The sequence below is a fragment of the Anolis carolinensis genome, chromosome 2 (assembly GCF_035594765.1).
Source record: "Anolis carolinensis isolate JA03-04 chromosome 2, rAnoCar3.1.pri, whole genome shotgun sequence".
Classification (NCBI taxonomy): Eukaryota; Metazoa; Chordata; class Lepidosauria; order Squamata; family Dactyloidae; genus Anolis; species Anolis carolinensis.
Window position 1 is genome coordinate 212104289 of NC_085842.1, and position 14803 is coordinate 212119091.

Below are 14803 nucleotides of genomic sequence, written 5' to 3' on the forward strand. Positions count from 1 at the left end.
AGTTAAAAAGCAAACTGAATTTAATTGTCCTCCACAGTCCTTAGCATTATAAAGCCAATGCCTGTCTTGGTTTGGGAGCCTCCTGGAGGTGGACTTGAAGAGGTTTGTGTGGAGAAGACACAGCTCTTTGCCTTGTTGGTTTCCTCTGCTTTTGCTATCAAGCAGGAAAAGAATGCTGGGCCCCCCAAATTTGAGGAGGCAGGGGAGATTCAACACATTTTTGAAATGTGAAGAATAGGAATCTGCTGAGGACGGACCTGAGGACCCAGAACTTTCCTTTGGACTAATGTGGCACATAGGTTCTCCACACATGCTTTAGGGCTCAGATATGCCGGAAGTAAAATTTAACTCTGGCTCTGAACATTTGCAAGTTTTACTGATTTAAAAAGCCTTTTGTTTCTTACATGTGATGTTTTTAGTTTTTAATATGTTTTTATGGTTTTTAACTAAATTGTTTTTAATACTAATGATATTTAATCCTGTTTTAATATTTGTATATTTTAAAATTATATTGAAATGCTTTTAATGTAGACTGCTTTGAGTCCCCTTTGTGGACAGAAAAGGTGGGATATAAATAAACATAATAACTGAATTGGATAACCCCAGTTCTCAAGACAGATTTTCAAGCCCTACTTTTCCTTCTTCCTGCCTCACACCCCAATATCTTCATAACTGGCAATGAGACTATTGCTCCTCCATCCGTTTCATGTTGTTTTGACCAAGGACCCGATCACACTGAGATCAGTAAGCCAGGCGATAGCGGGAGGATTGGTCATGGATTGTGGTGAATCCGGCATAGTACGTGGAGAACCCAGCGCCCCACGTCACCCCTATCATCCCATGGAGAGAAGTGACGCCGCCTGTTCATTCTCAATGATACAGAGGAGGCCTTCTGTGTTTCCAGCGCTTCCTTAACAACAGTTTGACCTCATTTCGGGCATGGAGACCCGCTGGAAGTAGGTCTACGTCGTGTGATGAGATCCAGCGGGCTCTATGTCTGAAGTGAGGTTGAATTGTTGTAGGACGGAAGATTTTGCCCATGTGATCAGGTAGTAAGAGGTACTTCAAGCCTCTTTGATAAGGGGAAACAAAAAGATTTCCAGTTCTAGACTCCTATTGTAAATTATTCATTTGCCAATCATTTAATAGCTCATGGCTTTTTGGATCTCTAGGTATAACATGAGTCTACTGTCCTTCTCAGCTCTTCTTTCCTTTCCTTTGTGGCTCATGATTAATAAATGTTAGCCCTTTCACTTTGACCTGCCCTCTCTCACTCTGTTTTCCTTTCTTCCTTGCCACAGTCCAAAGCTGCCTATGTCTTGTTCTATCAGCGCCAGGACAAAATCCGCCACCCGGTTCCCCCCGGTGCTGCTGTGGCTACAAGCACTGCTGTTGGCCCAGACCGAGAGGATTACGGGGCCTGCTGCAACCCTCATCCCAGCGAGCAAGACAGTCGGGACTTTATGGACGTAGACTGACCGTTGCCCTGCCTGCCGCCCTCCTTTGGGAAGAGGAGTGGGAGTAAAAGAGCCATGTTGGAGCTTATCCAGTGGCAGCAGCTGGAAGGCAGCAGCTCTAGGAATAGCAGTTCTAAGAGCAGGGACATGGGACTGGAGAGGCATGACTGCCCCCCAGTTGCCTTCCTGTGCCCTTTGCTTTGCACACAGCTTCCCCACCCTGAAGGGAAAGGCTTGTTCCTGCCCCCTCACCCCACCAAACACACACATACTTTACAGGGCCAGTGTCTTTGCACCAGCGTTTTATAAAATGTAAGGGGAGGACCTCTTTCCTCTCCAACCTCTGCTTTTCCATTTTAAAAGTGGGGAGCTTTTCTCAGGGCCTGACTGCCTCTCCCCCCAGCATTTCCATGAGCGCTGCACTGTGCTGCCCATCGTCCCTATAGCACTAGGTCCTCCTCCTCACGTTACACTTTGGCATCAGGGGAGCGGCCTGTGACTCAGTGTCCTTGTCCGCAGTTAGTGGTTGCTGGCTCTGGGAGGATTTCTGTCATCTGCAGTCCATTGGGACACTTCCCCTTGCATCCTGCCATGTGTCCTTCTTTCGGGCACAAAAAGTAGCCCCTTGTGTTCTTATCCACCCCACTTAACCTCCCAAGTGCCTCCATTTATTCCTCTGTCTACCAACTTAGAGCAATAAATCCCAAGCTGCTCTGCACCCACTTCCTTTTTGTACTGCCAGCAGCCTCTAGGCTTCCTTTTCCTAGTGTTCCCTGGTTCTGAAGTTTGTGATCCATGTTGCTTCCAGACTTTGCTTCCGAGTCTTTCTGGGAGAATGGAGCAGCTCTCGGACCGTACGGTCTGCCATGAACTACACTGTCGAAGAGAGTGGAGGAGGAATTGAATTGCCATCCATCACAAGTGACTCTGGAGATTCTCTCTCTTCAGTAACTGACCCAGTTTTGAGGCCTGGGATTTTACAGGCCAACACTTAGCCCAGGGAAGTATTTGACTTTTTTGCCCCTTCTGCCCTTCCCCACGCTGAATGTCACTGCTGCTTCCAGGCTCAGGGATTGCGCTAGTTTGTAAATAGGTGTCTGCGTGCAATGCGAGGCAGGGCTGGACATCAACTGAGGCATTGTTGGCCAGGCAGGGGACACTCAACTGCCTGCAGAAAGCACATAAGTGTATTTTCTTAAAAAGAGTTTTGGAAGAAGATTCCTTCACTTGACTTGTTTTTTTTCTTTTGAATTTTTTTTCGCAGAAGAAAATATTTTTGGCATGTGGCAAAACTTGTATATAAAAGTAACTTCTTTTGAATGGTATGTGAGCTCTCTTTTCCACTTGTATGACTCTCTGTGATACATGAACCTGAACAGCATCAACACTTTTCTTCTGCTTGGAACTGGGGCCCTGGGTCATTGTACACCTCAGCACCCTTTCCTGCTTCAGCATGTAAGGCAAAGATTATCCACTGATGTCCTATCCAGCTGCTGACACCCATAAAAGTGTGGGAAACATTCAGCCTTCCAGATCTTTCAGACTGCAATTTCTGTTCAGTAGACTGGCTAGGGTTTCTTTGAGCTGAAGTCCAAAACATCTTTGGGATATGTGGATGCATTTGCTAACTGCAGTAGATCCACAACCACTGGTAGGAGGGGAGTGAAAAAAGGTGGCAGAAGGCAGAGCAGGCATGAGCAAACTTCAGCCCTCCAGGTGTTTTGGACTTAATTCATAACAGCCGGCAAGCTGGCTGGGATTCATGGGAGTTGAAGTTCAAAACCTGGAGGGCCGAAGTTTTCTTATGCCTGAGATAGAGCCAGTTTGCAAATCTTCAACATTTCAAAAAAAAGGAAGGCTTCCTGACAACTGTACTAGGCATTTGCCCTTCCTACTGGGGTGGGTGGCAAAAATGCAGTGCCCACTTCTGGTTATAGGAGCCCGGAGTGTGGTGGAGGCTTTTAAGCAGAAGCTGGATGGCCATCTGTAAGGGGTGCTTTGAATGTGATTTCCTGCCTTTCAGCAGGGGGTTGGACTGAATGGCTTATGAGGTCTCTTCCAAGTATATGATTCTATGAGTGTGGGACCACCACTCATAGTACCACAAATTAAGCATGACTGCAGGTAAGGTGGCAGGTCTACTTTTGGGGTATTTATATTGTAGGGCACACACTGACTTGAGAGGAGACATCTAGATAAAATAGATCCTCTGTTACAGAATAACAGTAAAATACATGTCCTCAGGGCTGAAAAAAGAAATCTTAATCTGTCCATGCCCTCCTTGGCTTCTCCATAGGCAGGCTCTGCATCTCAAGTTGCCTGGTCCCTGGTTTCAGCATATAGGCCATTCTATGTTTTGCCACAAACTATTTTTTCCAAGCCTAGGGATGTTTTTAGACTTTTTTTGTGTCAGGAGCGATTTGAGAAAGCCCCTGGTGGCGCAGTGGATTAAACTCTTGTGCCGGCAGGACTGATGACTTGAAGGTTGGGTTGCTGACCTGAAGGCTGCCGGTTCAAATCCAAGCTGGGGAGAGCACAGATGAGCTCCCTTTATCAGCTCCAGCTCCATGCGGGGACATGAGAGAAATCTCCCACAAGGATGGTAAAAATGTCAAAATATCCAGGCATCCACTGGGCAACGTCCTTGCAGATGGCCAATTCTCTCCCACCGGACAGACCATATTTACGCTGTGGAATGAATGCAGTTTGACGCCACTTGGTTGAATGCTATGGAATCATGGGAGTTGTAATTTGAATATGCTCTGGCACTCTTTGGCAAAGAAGATAAAAGACCAGGTAAAACTACAACACTCCTGATGCCATAGCATTGCGCCATGGCATTTGAAATGGTATCAAACTGCATTAATTCTACAGTGTAGATGCACCATTCGTGAAAAAAAAAACACCCAGCACTTTGTTTGTAACTAGCTACACATAAAGAACACAAACAAAAGATAAATACAAGCATAATTGCAGCTGCCTCCATTTAATAGCAGAAAAACTGTTCTGCAAGCCAAATGGGAGCTTTAGGATGCAACAGTCTGAGGCTACTTATATTGGTTTTCCACTCTCCCAGAAGAACAAGAAATGCAACCTTTTCTTGTTGATTTGCTAGCTCAAATCAACAAGATTTGAACAAATTCAACTGCTGAGAATCAGCTAAAATAATTCTACTGCCTGCCACTCAGACTGACAAATGCCACATCAGAGTCTTTGGTTCTCTACTGCCATGTGTTGCCTCAAAAGAGACAAAGCCATGCCACATTTTCCCACACACCATGCACAATGTGATGGCCTTCTGCCATCCCTGAGGGGTATGTGTGCATCTCTGCACACAGCTGGCTTGTGGCCCACAGCTATCACAGGTGAGATCAGTCAGATCCAAATGTCTCTGCCAGATTCAGGTCCTTTGACATCAGCTGCTGTTCCACGTCCTGCAGAGCCCACTGGTGAGAGACCAGCTCTAAGGCTTCCCATTCAGCCTGAAGGAGAAATAAAGAGGTGATCAAGCTCTGAGTCTGCAGAAATGAGTGACACACAAGTTACAGACCAAGCCACAAATGTTGGCACCGATAGAATTTACTCGGAGGTAGAATCTGGCCACGCCAAAACCTGGTATTTCCAGTTAAACGATAGGAATAACATTTGAAGCATTTAAAAGTGCTTTACATAGTTAAAAAAAACAACCCAGGAAGATAGGTCAGTGTTTCTTTTTGCAAGCAGATGGAGGATAACTCAGAGGCTGCTTTAAAACCACACACAGGATTCATGGCAAACACAAGGTTTATAACTGGGAGCCTTCTGGTCCCCTCCTAGCCAACTGCACTAGATCTTAGGTTAAGAGATGAGACACAATTCCAAGAAGCCTCAGGATCAATGCTAAGGAAGTTGTGGTTTTACAAGGACTTGAGCCTTTTCTGCCAAAGAATGCTAGTGCCACACGAAATGACAACTCCCAGGATTCTACAGTGTTGCACTGTGACAGTCAAAGTGTTGTCAAACGGCATTCATTCCACAGTGCAGATGCATCTTTGATCAACATAGCTAATAGCAAGGGATTTTGAAAGCTGTAATCCAAAACCAGAAGTGTCTTGGTGAATAACCCCCATGGGACAGTGTTATACCAGCCTACTGAGGCTTTTGGGAGATAGACCAGTGGTTCTCAACCTGTGGGTCCCCAGGTGTTTTGGCCTTCAACCAGAAATCCCAGCCAGTTTTTCAGCTGTTAGGATTTCTGGAAATTGAAGGCCAAAACATCTGGGGACCCACAGGTTAAGAACCACTGTTGTCGACAGAAAAGAAAGATACCACCTCTGGTCTCTTTTAGGCACCAAGTTAAAAACATGGCTTTTTATTAACCTCTTTTAAACCTAATCTAAGTACAGCGAGTCATTGTTATCTGCTGCGGTTTGGTTTCAGTACCCCCTCTCCTCCCTAAGTTTGTGGACACTCAACTCCCACTACATACAATAGTATAATAAAATAGTATCCCTTATATAAAATGGCAAAATAAAAGTTTGATTTTTGAATTTTTAACAAATACTTCCAAACAATGGATGGCTGAATTTGTGCATACAGCAGGCTGACTGTATTTCTTAAAACATACTTGTGCATGGTTGTATCCATTTTCGCCTGGAGGCTGTTAATGTTTCTAGTCTGTTTCAACATTTCTGTTGGTTTGATCTGAAATTCCTTTAGGGGGTTAAATTGTACATTATCCTGAGAACTCACAAAACAGAGTAAGATACTACAATTTTAGCAAGTAATTGAAATAGTCTCCATCACCAGGGAAAGCTGTCTGACTTGCTCCGAAGCCACTGTCACTACTTGTAAGGGATGATATTTTATGTTGTCCGCTTGTTAACATTTTATTCTTGCTGTTATGCTTTTTTATCCATACCAGCCAAAAGAACACTGGCAAGTGGTATCTGAAGATCCCATATAGCTCTTGAAATATGATGCCTTTGAGCCAACTCCTTTCTAGGTACTAATTCCAAACAACTTCGATATAAGCTAGTGGATCCCAAATGTTTATCTTCCAGGTATTTTGGACTTCAACTCCCAAAAGTCCCAGCCAGCTTAGTCAACAGTTAAGGAATTTTCAAAACCAAAATAGCTAACACCTCCCTACAAAGGATTCCCTAAGGCAAAAAGCAGCCAGGCTTTGAATCTGCATGGCCATTAAATGCTAATCAAGGTGGTGAATTGCAACATTCACACCTGCCTCCCACAGACAAGAGTTCTTTCTCCGACCCTGGACTTTCCACAGATGTATAAACACCACTTGCCTAGTTTTCAACAGATCTCACAACCTCTGAGGATGCCTGCCATAGATGTGGGTGAAACGTCAGAAGAGAATGCTTCTGGAACATGGCCGTACAGCCAGGAAAACTCACAGCAACCCAGTGATTCTGGCCATGAAAGCCTTCAACAACAAACTCAAAAATGAGTGGAAACCTTTTATGTCTTATATTAGAAAGAAAATACAAAGATACTTGGGTAATATTTTAAAAGTAGTAAAGTATTAATGAAATTAGAGTATAAAATGGAGATGTGCTATACAGTACATGATACAGTACAGTACAGTACAGTACAGCAGCATGATAACTAAATTTGTATTTAATAAGTTTTTGGGTTGGAAGATGAGAAAATTTTCCCACTTTTTAGTGAGGAGAAAATTGTAGAGGGTAATAAAATGTACAAACTAAATATGAAAAGTGACATTATGTAACATGAACTTATGCTTGTAACAAAAAATATGGCAAAAAGAAATTCTGGGAGCTGAAGTCCAAAACATCTGCAGGATTAAAGTTTGAGAACCACTGATCTAAGCTTATTTTCATCTAAGTATAGCAAAGCTATCTGTTTTGAACAAAATCTCATAATGAGGGAATTCTGGGGATTTGTCAATGAAAACCTGAGTCTTCTAGAACATAGAAAACTGGACTTTTTACCTTGAAGGCTTTGTTGGGATCTGGTGGTGTAGGCATGGTTGGTTCCATAAAATGATCTTGGAACATGAGTTGATTTTGCTCTGCAGCTGAGGAGAGAGCAGAAGGTTGAACCTCGTGAGAAAGGAAATAGTTACACCTGAAGTTGTACAAGTTGAGTGAGAGGCAAAGGAAACTATATCCATGTTGTGAAACAATTTGCTAAAAGTGAACCCCTTATAATATAGAAACGCCAACAGCTTACTGTGATATAGGTTCTCACATAAAGGATCTAGGCTGCACCTACACTGTAGAATTAATGCAGTCTGACAACACTTTAAATGACAGTTATAATGCTATAATTAATACAAACTGTATATCCACCTATTACTCTAAGACATAGGCCTTAGTCTGAAGACCCTAGTTAATTAGGATTGTTGTTGCTGTGTGCCTTCATGTCATTTCAGACTTAGGGCAACCCTAAGTCTAAAGTTTAGAACCCTCTGAGGTCATTTAACTGGCCCCAGTCGTAAACTGCTTTGAACCAGACTATATGAGTCAACACTGCCAGATAATCTGGGATCAGATCCTGGGATATAGGCCAGTGCAGATCCAGCCTGTTATCAGCCTGCAGTCTTCCAGTGAGCTTTCATAGAGGAATGAGAACCTGAACCTGAGTATGACATGCTCCAGATCAAGGGCTGGAAATGTGCAGCACTCTAGCTCTGTTGTTGTTGTGCCTGCTGGTGCTGTGGACCTTCATGTCAACCTAAGGCAACTTTACCACAGGGTTTTCTTGGGAAGATGTGTTTGGATGAGGTCTGCCATTGTCTTATTCTGAGACTGAGGGAGGGTGAGTTACCCAAGATTTTGGTGCTCAGTGGATATTTGAACCCTGGTCCCCAGAGTTGTAATCCAATACTCAGACCGCTACACCACAACTTGTTATCTGCACTCTCATCTCTTTCATCATTGGTTATGCCAATGGGAAATCATGTAAGCTATATTCCAACTCTTTTTTTAGCTACTAAACTGGCAATGTATCCTCTCTCCCAGAACAAATCCTATTTTCTTCACTTCAGTAGCATTGAGAATGATGCAAAGAATTCAAATGTTGTACAGTCCTGCCTTGACCTCATAGTTATAGTGTTCCTCCCACACTTGGGCAGTCTCTCAAGTGATCCCTTCCAATCTCTGGAGACCTCCTCTTCCCCTCATCTCTCACCTGTTTCTTCCCCCAAGACAATATTGTACACTCGACGCAATCCAAAAACATTGAGGAAATACCAGGAAGCTGAACTCACCCTGCAGAGAAAAAAGTGATCAGGGACTATTGTAGGGAACTTACCCAGCCCCACAGAACTTAAGAGCTACCCTGTCACCACCCTCCAAAGGGACTGGCTGCATCCGAGTGAGTGGAGGGCAGCAACAGGCACTTACCAAGAGGGGTCCAGAGAAGGCAGGTTGATTCCACGTTGTAGCATGGGCTTGAACCGGAGAGTCAAGGGAAAGGGAACCTTAGCTGGGAGATTGTGAGGGAGGGGGGTTAGAATAATAAAAGAGACCCCAAGGGCCATCCAGTCCAATCTCCTTCCACCATGAAGAAACACACAATCAAAGCCACCCTAACAGATGACCATCCAGCCTCCGCTTAAAAAGCTCCAGAGAAGGAGACTTCACCACCCTGCAAGGCAGCCGCATATCCACTGCCAAACAGTTCTTACCATCAAGAAGTTCTTCCTGCAATTTGAATCCATTGCTCCGTGTCCTAGTCTCCAGAGCAGCAAGACACAAGCTTGTTCCCTCCTCAATGTGACATCCTTTCAAATATTTAAACATGGCTCTCATGTTCCTCTCAGCCTGCATTCTCAAGGAACTTGCAAATTGATGCTTCTGTTCGATGTTTTGTTTTATGTTTGATGTAACAAGTTGCTTTTTTATTTAATTTTAGTTGTTAAGTCTTAATTTGTTTTTATATGTTGGGCTATCAATTTTTCGTTATTATGGGTGCATTGTTGTTGTGTTTGGGCATTGAATCTTTGCCTTTTATGTTTGGAATCCACGCTGAATCTTCAGCTTGCTATAAGCCCAATGGGATTCAGCTCCAAGTAGATTTCTCTTTCCTTCCTTCTCTTTCTTCCATCCCTCTCGCTCTTGCCCCTGCCATGTCTCAACTATATCTTCACCCTCAGCAGGAGACTGCCACAGAACAGCTTTTATCATGGTCTTTTCTTAATAGAGTTGGTGGGTGTGGGAGAAGTGAGACATCCAACACTGTTTTTTGGGAATGTTTTCAGTTCAGGTTTGGATGTAGAGCCCATGGATATTTGGGATCCAACTGTACAGTATTAACTAGTCTTACTGAGAATTACTTGTGGAAAAGTCAAACAAGTGTCATTTCATGGCAAAGGTGAGATCTGAACTGAGACCACCCCAGTTCATTGTTCAGCCCACCCTTAGGTCACGTTAATGAAGCTTCGATCAGCTTCATCTCCCACATCAACAAAACATGCTTGTTCAATAGCAATCTGATATAAAAAATGTGAGCAAGAATTATTAGCAACTTTGGTCTCTAAATTATCCCAGTCATTAAAAAATATTTTAAAATACGCCCGTACTGCTTTTGCTGCAACCTTTTTTACAGCCACTTAAAAATGTAAAATGAAACCGAGGCTAAGCCATCATAGAGTGCAAACTACAATACTACAATTGTATAATAAGCTCCATTACTTTCCCACACTGTTGTTCCTACGTCTGCCGCAATTCCCCTCCTCACTCACTAGCCACAAAGCCAGAGAAGGCCCAGTTGATCCAACCTCCAACGAGGATCATGGGCAGTACATTCACGATATTGCCCTTCATCATCTCCATGACCATGGTGGGATCTACAGGGAAGGAGAGGAAGTCTTAGAACAGGGTTGTGTGTATGTCAAAGTCCAAACAAAAAAGTGCAAACTAAAGACACAGAAAGGATAGTTCAGACACAGAATCCAGCTTCTGGAGAGATCTAGATATTGTTTTTATTTGTAAACGTTTTTTAAAATCCTGATGATTGTGCAGTGTCAGAAACAGAAGAGTGGGTTTACTGTATATGATTTCCACAGGTTGGGGCAGGAAGGAGAAATAAATGTATTCAATTCCCAGCAGAGATCTCATCTCCTTCCCACAATTAGTCAAATCAGATGTTCGAGACCTGAATAACTATGATTGGGCAAATCAAAGCTCCTAACGCCCACATCCCCATTTGGCTACCTCTGACAAGCTGTTTACTTCAATTCAAGTTAAGCTTTTTCATCAGTGCAATACTACTATTTGCCACCAAGGCCAGGGAAAAAGATAAGCCTGCTTCCACATATCTGCTCACCAGTCCCTTCCATTTACCTGTCAGTGGGTTCCGGGGCTGTATCTTGCGCTTGGTTTTGCGGAAGAAGCCACTTTCAGGATTATTGAAGTAGTGTTTGCGCATGAGGAAACCCTTTGGGGAGGAAATGTCACAAAAGTGGGATAAAATTTAGGAGATCATGAAAAAGCATGGGAAACATGTAATGTTGACATCAGGCTCTAAAGTGCTCAAGTTGCTTCATGTGCATGGAAAGAAATCTTTTCCATTGTCTTATTATGACATCAATTAGCACAGGCAAACTTTGGCACTCCAGGTGTTTTGGACTAACTCCCACAATTCCTAACAGCTGGTAGGCTGTTAGGAATTGTGGGAGTTAAAGTCGAAAACACCTGGAGGGCCAAAGCTTGCCCATGCCTGAGTTAGCATCTTAGAGTTGCCTAAAACTGCCCTTTGAACTAAACACAAAGGAGAGACTTAAACCAGACATTACAACACTCAGACATAAGGCCCACTGTGCTCACTGAAGCTTGGTCCTTTTGAGTAAACATGTTCATGACCACAGTCTTTGGGGCACAACTTGACTATGGATGCTACCTCTAGGTCTGGGTTGGGAAAGTGGAGGGTGAGTTGTGGGGAACACTCATAGAATCATAGAGTTGGAAGAGACCTCATGAGCCATCCAGTCCAACCCCCTGCCAAGAAGCAGGAAAATCACATTCAAAGCATCCCCAACAGATGGCCATTCAGCCTCTGCTTAAAGGCCTCCAAAGAAAGAGCCTCCACCACAGCCTGGGGGAGAGAGTTCCACTGCTGAACAGCTTTCACAGTGAGGAAGTTCTTCCTCATGTTCAGGTGAAATCCCCTTTCCTGTAGTTTGAAGCCATTGTTCTGCGTCCTAGTCTGCAGGGCAGCAGAAAACAAGCTTGCTCCCTCCTCCCTATAACTTCCCCTTCCATATTTATACATGGCCCTCATCATGTCTCTTCTCAGCCTTCTCTTCTGCAGGCTAAACATGCCCAGCTCTTTAAGCCACTCCTCAAAGGGCTTGTTTTCCAGACCCTTGATCATTTTAGTTGCCCTCCTCTGGACACCTTCCAGCTTGTCAACATCTCCCTTCAACTGCAATGCACAGAATTGGACACAGTGTGATTCCAGGTGTGGTCTGACCAAGGCAGAATAGAGGGGGAGCATGACTTCCCTGGATCTAGACACTATACTCCTATTTACGCAGGCCAAAATCCTATTGGACTTTTTTTCTGCTGCATCACATTGTTGGCTCGTGTTCACCTTCCTGCCCAGGATCTTTTTCACACATACTGCTATCAAGCCAGGCATCGTTCCCCATTCTGTATCTTTACATTTCATTTTTTCTGCCCAAGTGGAGTTTCTTGCATTTGTCCCTGTTGAAGTTCACTTTGTTAGTTTCGGCCAATCATCTCTCTAATCTGTTAAAGATTGTTTTGAATTCTGCTCCTGTCTTCTGGAGTATTGGCCTTCCCTCCCAATTTGGTGTCATCTGCAAACTTGATGATCATGCCCTCTAACCCTTCATTTAAGTCATGAATAAAGATGTTGAACAGAACCGGGCCCAGGATGGAACCCTGCTAATGGCACTCCACTCGTCACTTCTTTCCAGGATGAAGTGGTCCTTGGTGGAAAATGAGGCAGGGACAGGAAACCTGGTCCTGGGTTGTTGAAACTATACACTAACAGTGTATATACTCGGTGTTACTTGGGTATCGTTGGGACCGCTGCTCACCTACTTTCTCCCTTCTCCAGCTCCGAGAGGGCCTACCTCACAATATCCCCTGGGAAATGATCTGGCAATGGTGGGCAGGCTCTCCCTGTGCTCTTTCCCAATGACATCACAAAGGAACACTTTAGCTTTTAAGCCAATCATTTACCTAGCAACAGCTACTGTGGTACAAAGATATATACATATGTACTTTGACTTTTATATACATTTTAATAAGTTTGTGTCTGCCCTCTTGTCTCTCACCTGAAGCGTGAGGAAGCGTCCATTTTCTCTCAGGAGGCGGCTCCGGGCCAGGATCTGCCTGACAGACAAAGAGCATTTGACTCAGTTGTTGTCCTGACAAAATCTGTGTGAACACCAAGTGATGATGCCAGTCGTGGCATCAAAGCAGCCCACCAGGCCCAACAGCCAAAGTTGGGATATCACATTGTTCACATTTCCAGGCCCAAGCAGCTGTTTTTAGAGCGGTATTTCTAGAGGTGGCAACTGCAACCCCTAAATAAGGGCCCAATTTCCATACGACCACATTTTGGCTTTCCCCAAGACATTGCGAGGGATTTTATGACCAACTGCTAGTTTGTATTACATGGATTCAATTGGGATTAAAAACATTTTGGATGATCCTGGGGACAGGATGTTGCTTGTCTAACTTTGAATGCCCTAATTTAGGATATAACAGAATATCTGTTATGAAGAAGATAGGTTCAGTAGCTTGGTTCTTAAATTGAATTTGTATGTAATTGTATGTGAATTGGAACAGGTAATTTTTTTTAAGTGTAAGGAGACACTGTTTCCCCATGATAACTATTTCAGGAGTGAATTTCCCTTCCAAGGGGTAGATTTCTCTCACTTCCTGTTGTCTCGAGCCCCTTCTACACTGCCATATAATCCAAGCAGATAATCCATATTATCTACTTTGAACTGGTTTATATGAGTCTACACTGCCATATAATCCAGCTCAAATCAAATAATCTGGATTTTATAGGGAAGTATAGATGTGGCCTCAGATACCCTCTACACTGCCATATAAAATTCAGATGTTTTGGACTCCCAACTTCCACAATTCTAGGGCCAAAATTTGTGCACATCAGCAGCAGTTGCAATGTGTCGTCAAAGGCTTTCATGACCGGAGCCCCTGGTGGCGCAGTGGGCTAAGGCCTTGTGACTTGAAGGTTGGGGACATGAGAGAAGCCTCCCACAAGGATGGTAAAAACATCAAAACATCTGGGTGTCCTCTGGGTAACGTCCTTGCAGATGGCCAATTCTCTCACACCAGAAGCGACTTGCAGTTTCTCAAGTCGCTCCTGACACACACAAAAATGGCCAGAGTATCACTGGGTTGCTGAGTTTTCCGAGCTGTATGGCCATGTTCCAGAAGCATTCTCTCCTGACATTCTCCCCGCATCTATGGCTGGCAATCCTCCGAGGTTGTGAGGTCTGTTGGAAACTAGAGAAGCGAGGTTTACATATCCGTGGAAGATCCAGGGCGGGAGAAAGAACTCTTGTCTGCAACTGGCCACCTTGATTAGCATTAAATAGCCTCGCAGCGTCAAAACCTGGCTGCTTCCTGCCTTGGGGATGTTCGCTGGCCCTGATTGTTTCCTGTCTGGAATTCCCGTTTTTTGAGAGTTGCTTTTTATTTGCAGTTGTTTTCGTTGCCATTGGCTTCTTTTGAGGCAGAGTGGGATTCGAACCCTTGATACCCGAGTCACTGCCCAATACCTAACCCTCTAGGCCAAACGTGCACCTAGAACGCTACCAAATTATATTTATTATATGGGCGTGGCTTCCCGCAAGCCTTTCCCTCCGCCGCTCACGTGTCCTGCCGCTGCTCGCGCCAGCCCAGCTCGCGCTCGCCGCGCCACAACCCCGCCACGCGCAGGCGCAGAATCCCGACGGCGAGAGCGATCCAGGCCACGGGCAGAAGAACCCAGAAGCGGATCGAGCCGTCCAGGCGCAGCTCCGGCGCCGCCATTGGAGGGAGGGAGGGAGGGAACGACCAGGGCGCCTCGAGGGGCCTGACCGAACTGACCGAGGGCTAGTTTATAAAAAGAAAACTTTTGCAAGCCAACCTTATTAGGGGAAAGGCCCGGAAATGACGTTAGGCGCTCCGCAGAAAACTTCCGGCGTTGTGTCCCTGAGTTCTGAAGGACGGTTGTTTCCGTGGAGACAATAGACTGCCGCTCCCACGGTCTTGATCGCGGAAAGCACTTTTGTGGAAAATTTTGAGCGGAAAGACTTGCTATTCTTTCTGGAGTGAAACAAAGGAAGTGTTCGAATCCCCCTTAAGAGTAATAACGGTGTGAAAAGACAAAAC

The 14803-nt window shown here is 44.6% G+C and overlaps 3 protein-coding genes across 5 annotated transcripts in view; 1 reads left to right on the top strand and 2 right to left on the bottom strand.

The window, feature by feature from the left end:
* The window catches only part of usp11 (ubiquitin specific peptidase 11), a 35260-nt gene extending 32478 nt beyond the window's left edge, over positions 1-2782 (top strand). Inside the window, exon 21 of the mRNA XM_062971677.1 lies at positions 1302-2782. Within this exon, the coding sequence (XP_062827747.1) occupies positions 1302-1478 (177 nt within the window). The 3' untranslated portion in view covers positions 1479-2782. The remainder of the gene's footprint in view (positions 1-1301) is intronic.
* The window catches only part of LOC134296528 (uncharacterized), a 334978-nt gene that overhangs the window by 141146 nt on the left and 179029 nt on the right, over positions 1-14803 (bottom strand). The gene's annotated exons all lie outside the window — the stretch shown is intronic.
* On the bottom strand, positions 4417-14535 carry LOC100563066 (ER membrane protein complex subunit 3). Of its 3 annotated transcripts, none has more exons than XM_008103552.2 (8): positions 14304-14535; positions 12730-12787; positions 10769-10862; positions 10204-10272; positions 8828-8909; positions 8613-8692; positions 7412-7497; positions 4417-4939 (listed from the first exon to the last, which is right to left on the bottom strand). In XM_008103552.2, the coding sequence occupies exons 1-8, from the start codon at positions 14459-14461 to the stop codon at positions 4829-4831; spliced, it is 738 nt and encodes a 245-aa protein (XP_008101759.2). In that variant the 5' UTR covers positions 14462-14535; the 3' UTR covers positions 4417-4828. The 3 variants fall into 3 exon arrangements, with proteins under 3 accessions (XP_008101759.2, XP_003216751.2, XP_062827749.1); XM_003216703.3 differs by having other exon boundaries at positions 10168-10272; XM_062971679.1 differs by lacking the exon at positions 10204-10272.

Excerpts from the sequence above, each read along its gene's own strand:
- LOC100563066 (XM_003216703.3), bottom strand. The coding sequence starts at position 14,461 with ATGGCGGCGCCGGAGCTGCGCCTGGACGGCTCGATCCGCTTCTGGGTT. Across the intron at positions 12,788-14,303 it reads CGCGAGCAGCGGCAGGACAC|GCAGATCCTGGCCCGGAGCC; the intron begins GTGAGCGGCGGA and ends TTTGTCTGTCAG. Across the intron at positions 4,940-7,411 it reads ATCCCAACAAAGCCTTCAAG|GCTGAATGGGAAGCCTTAGA; the intron begins GTAAAAAGTCCA and ends TTTCTCCTTCAG.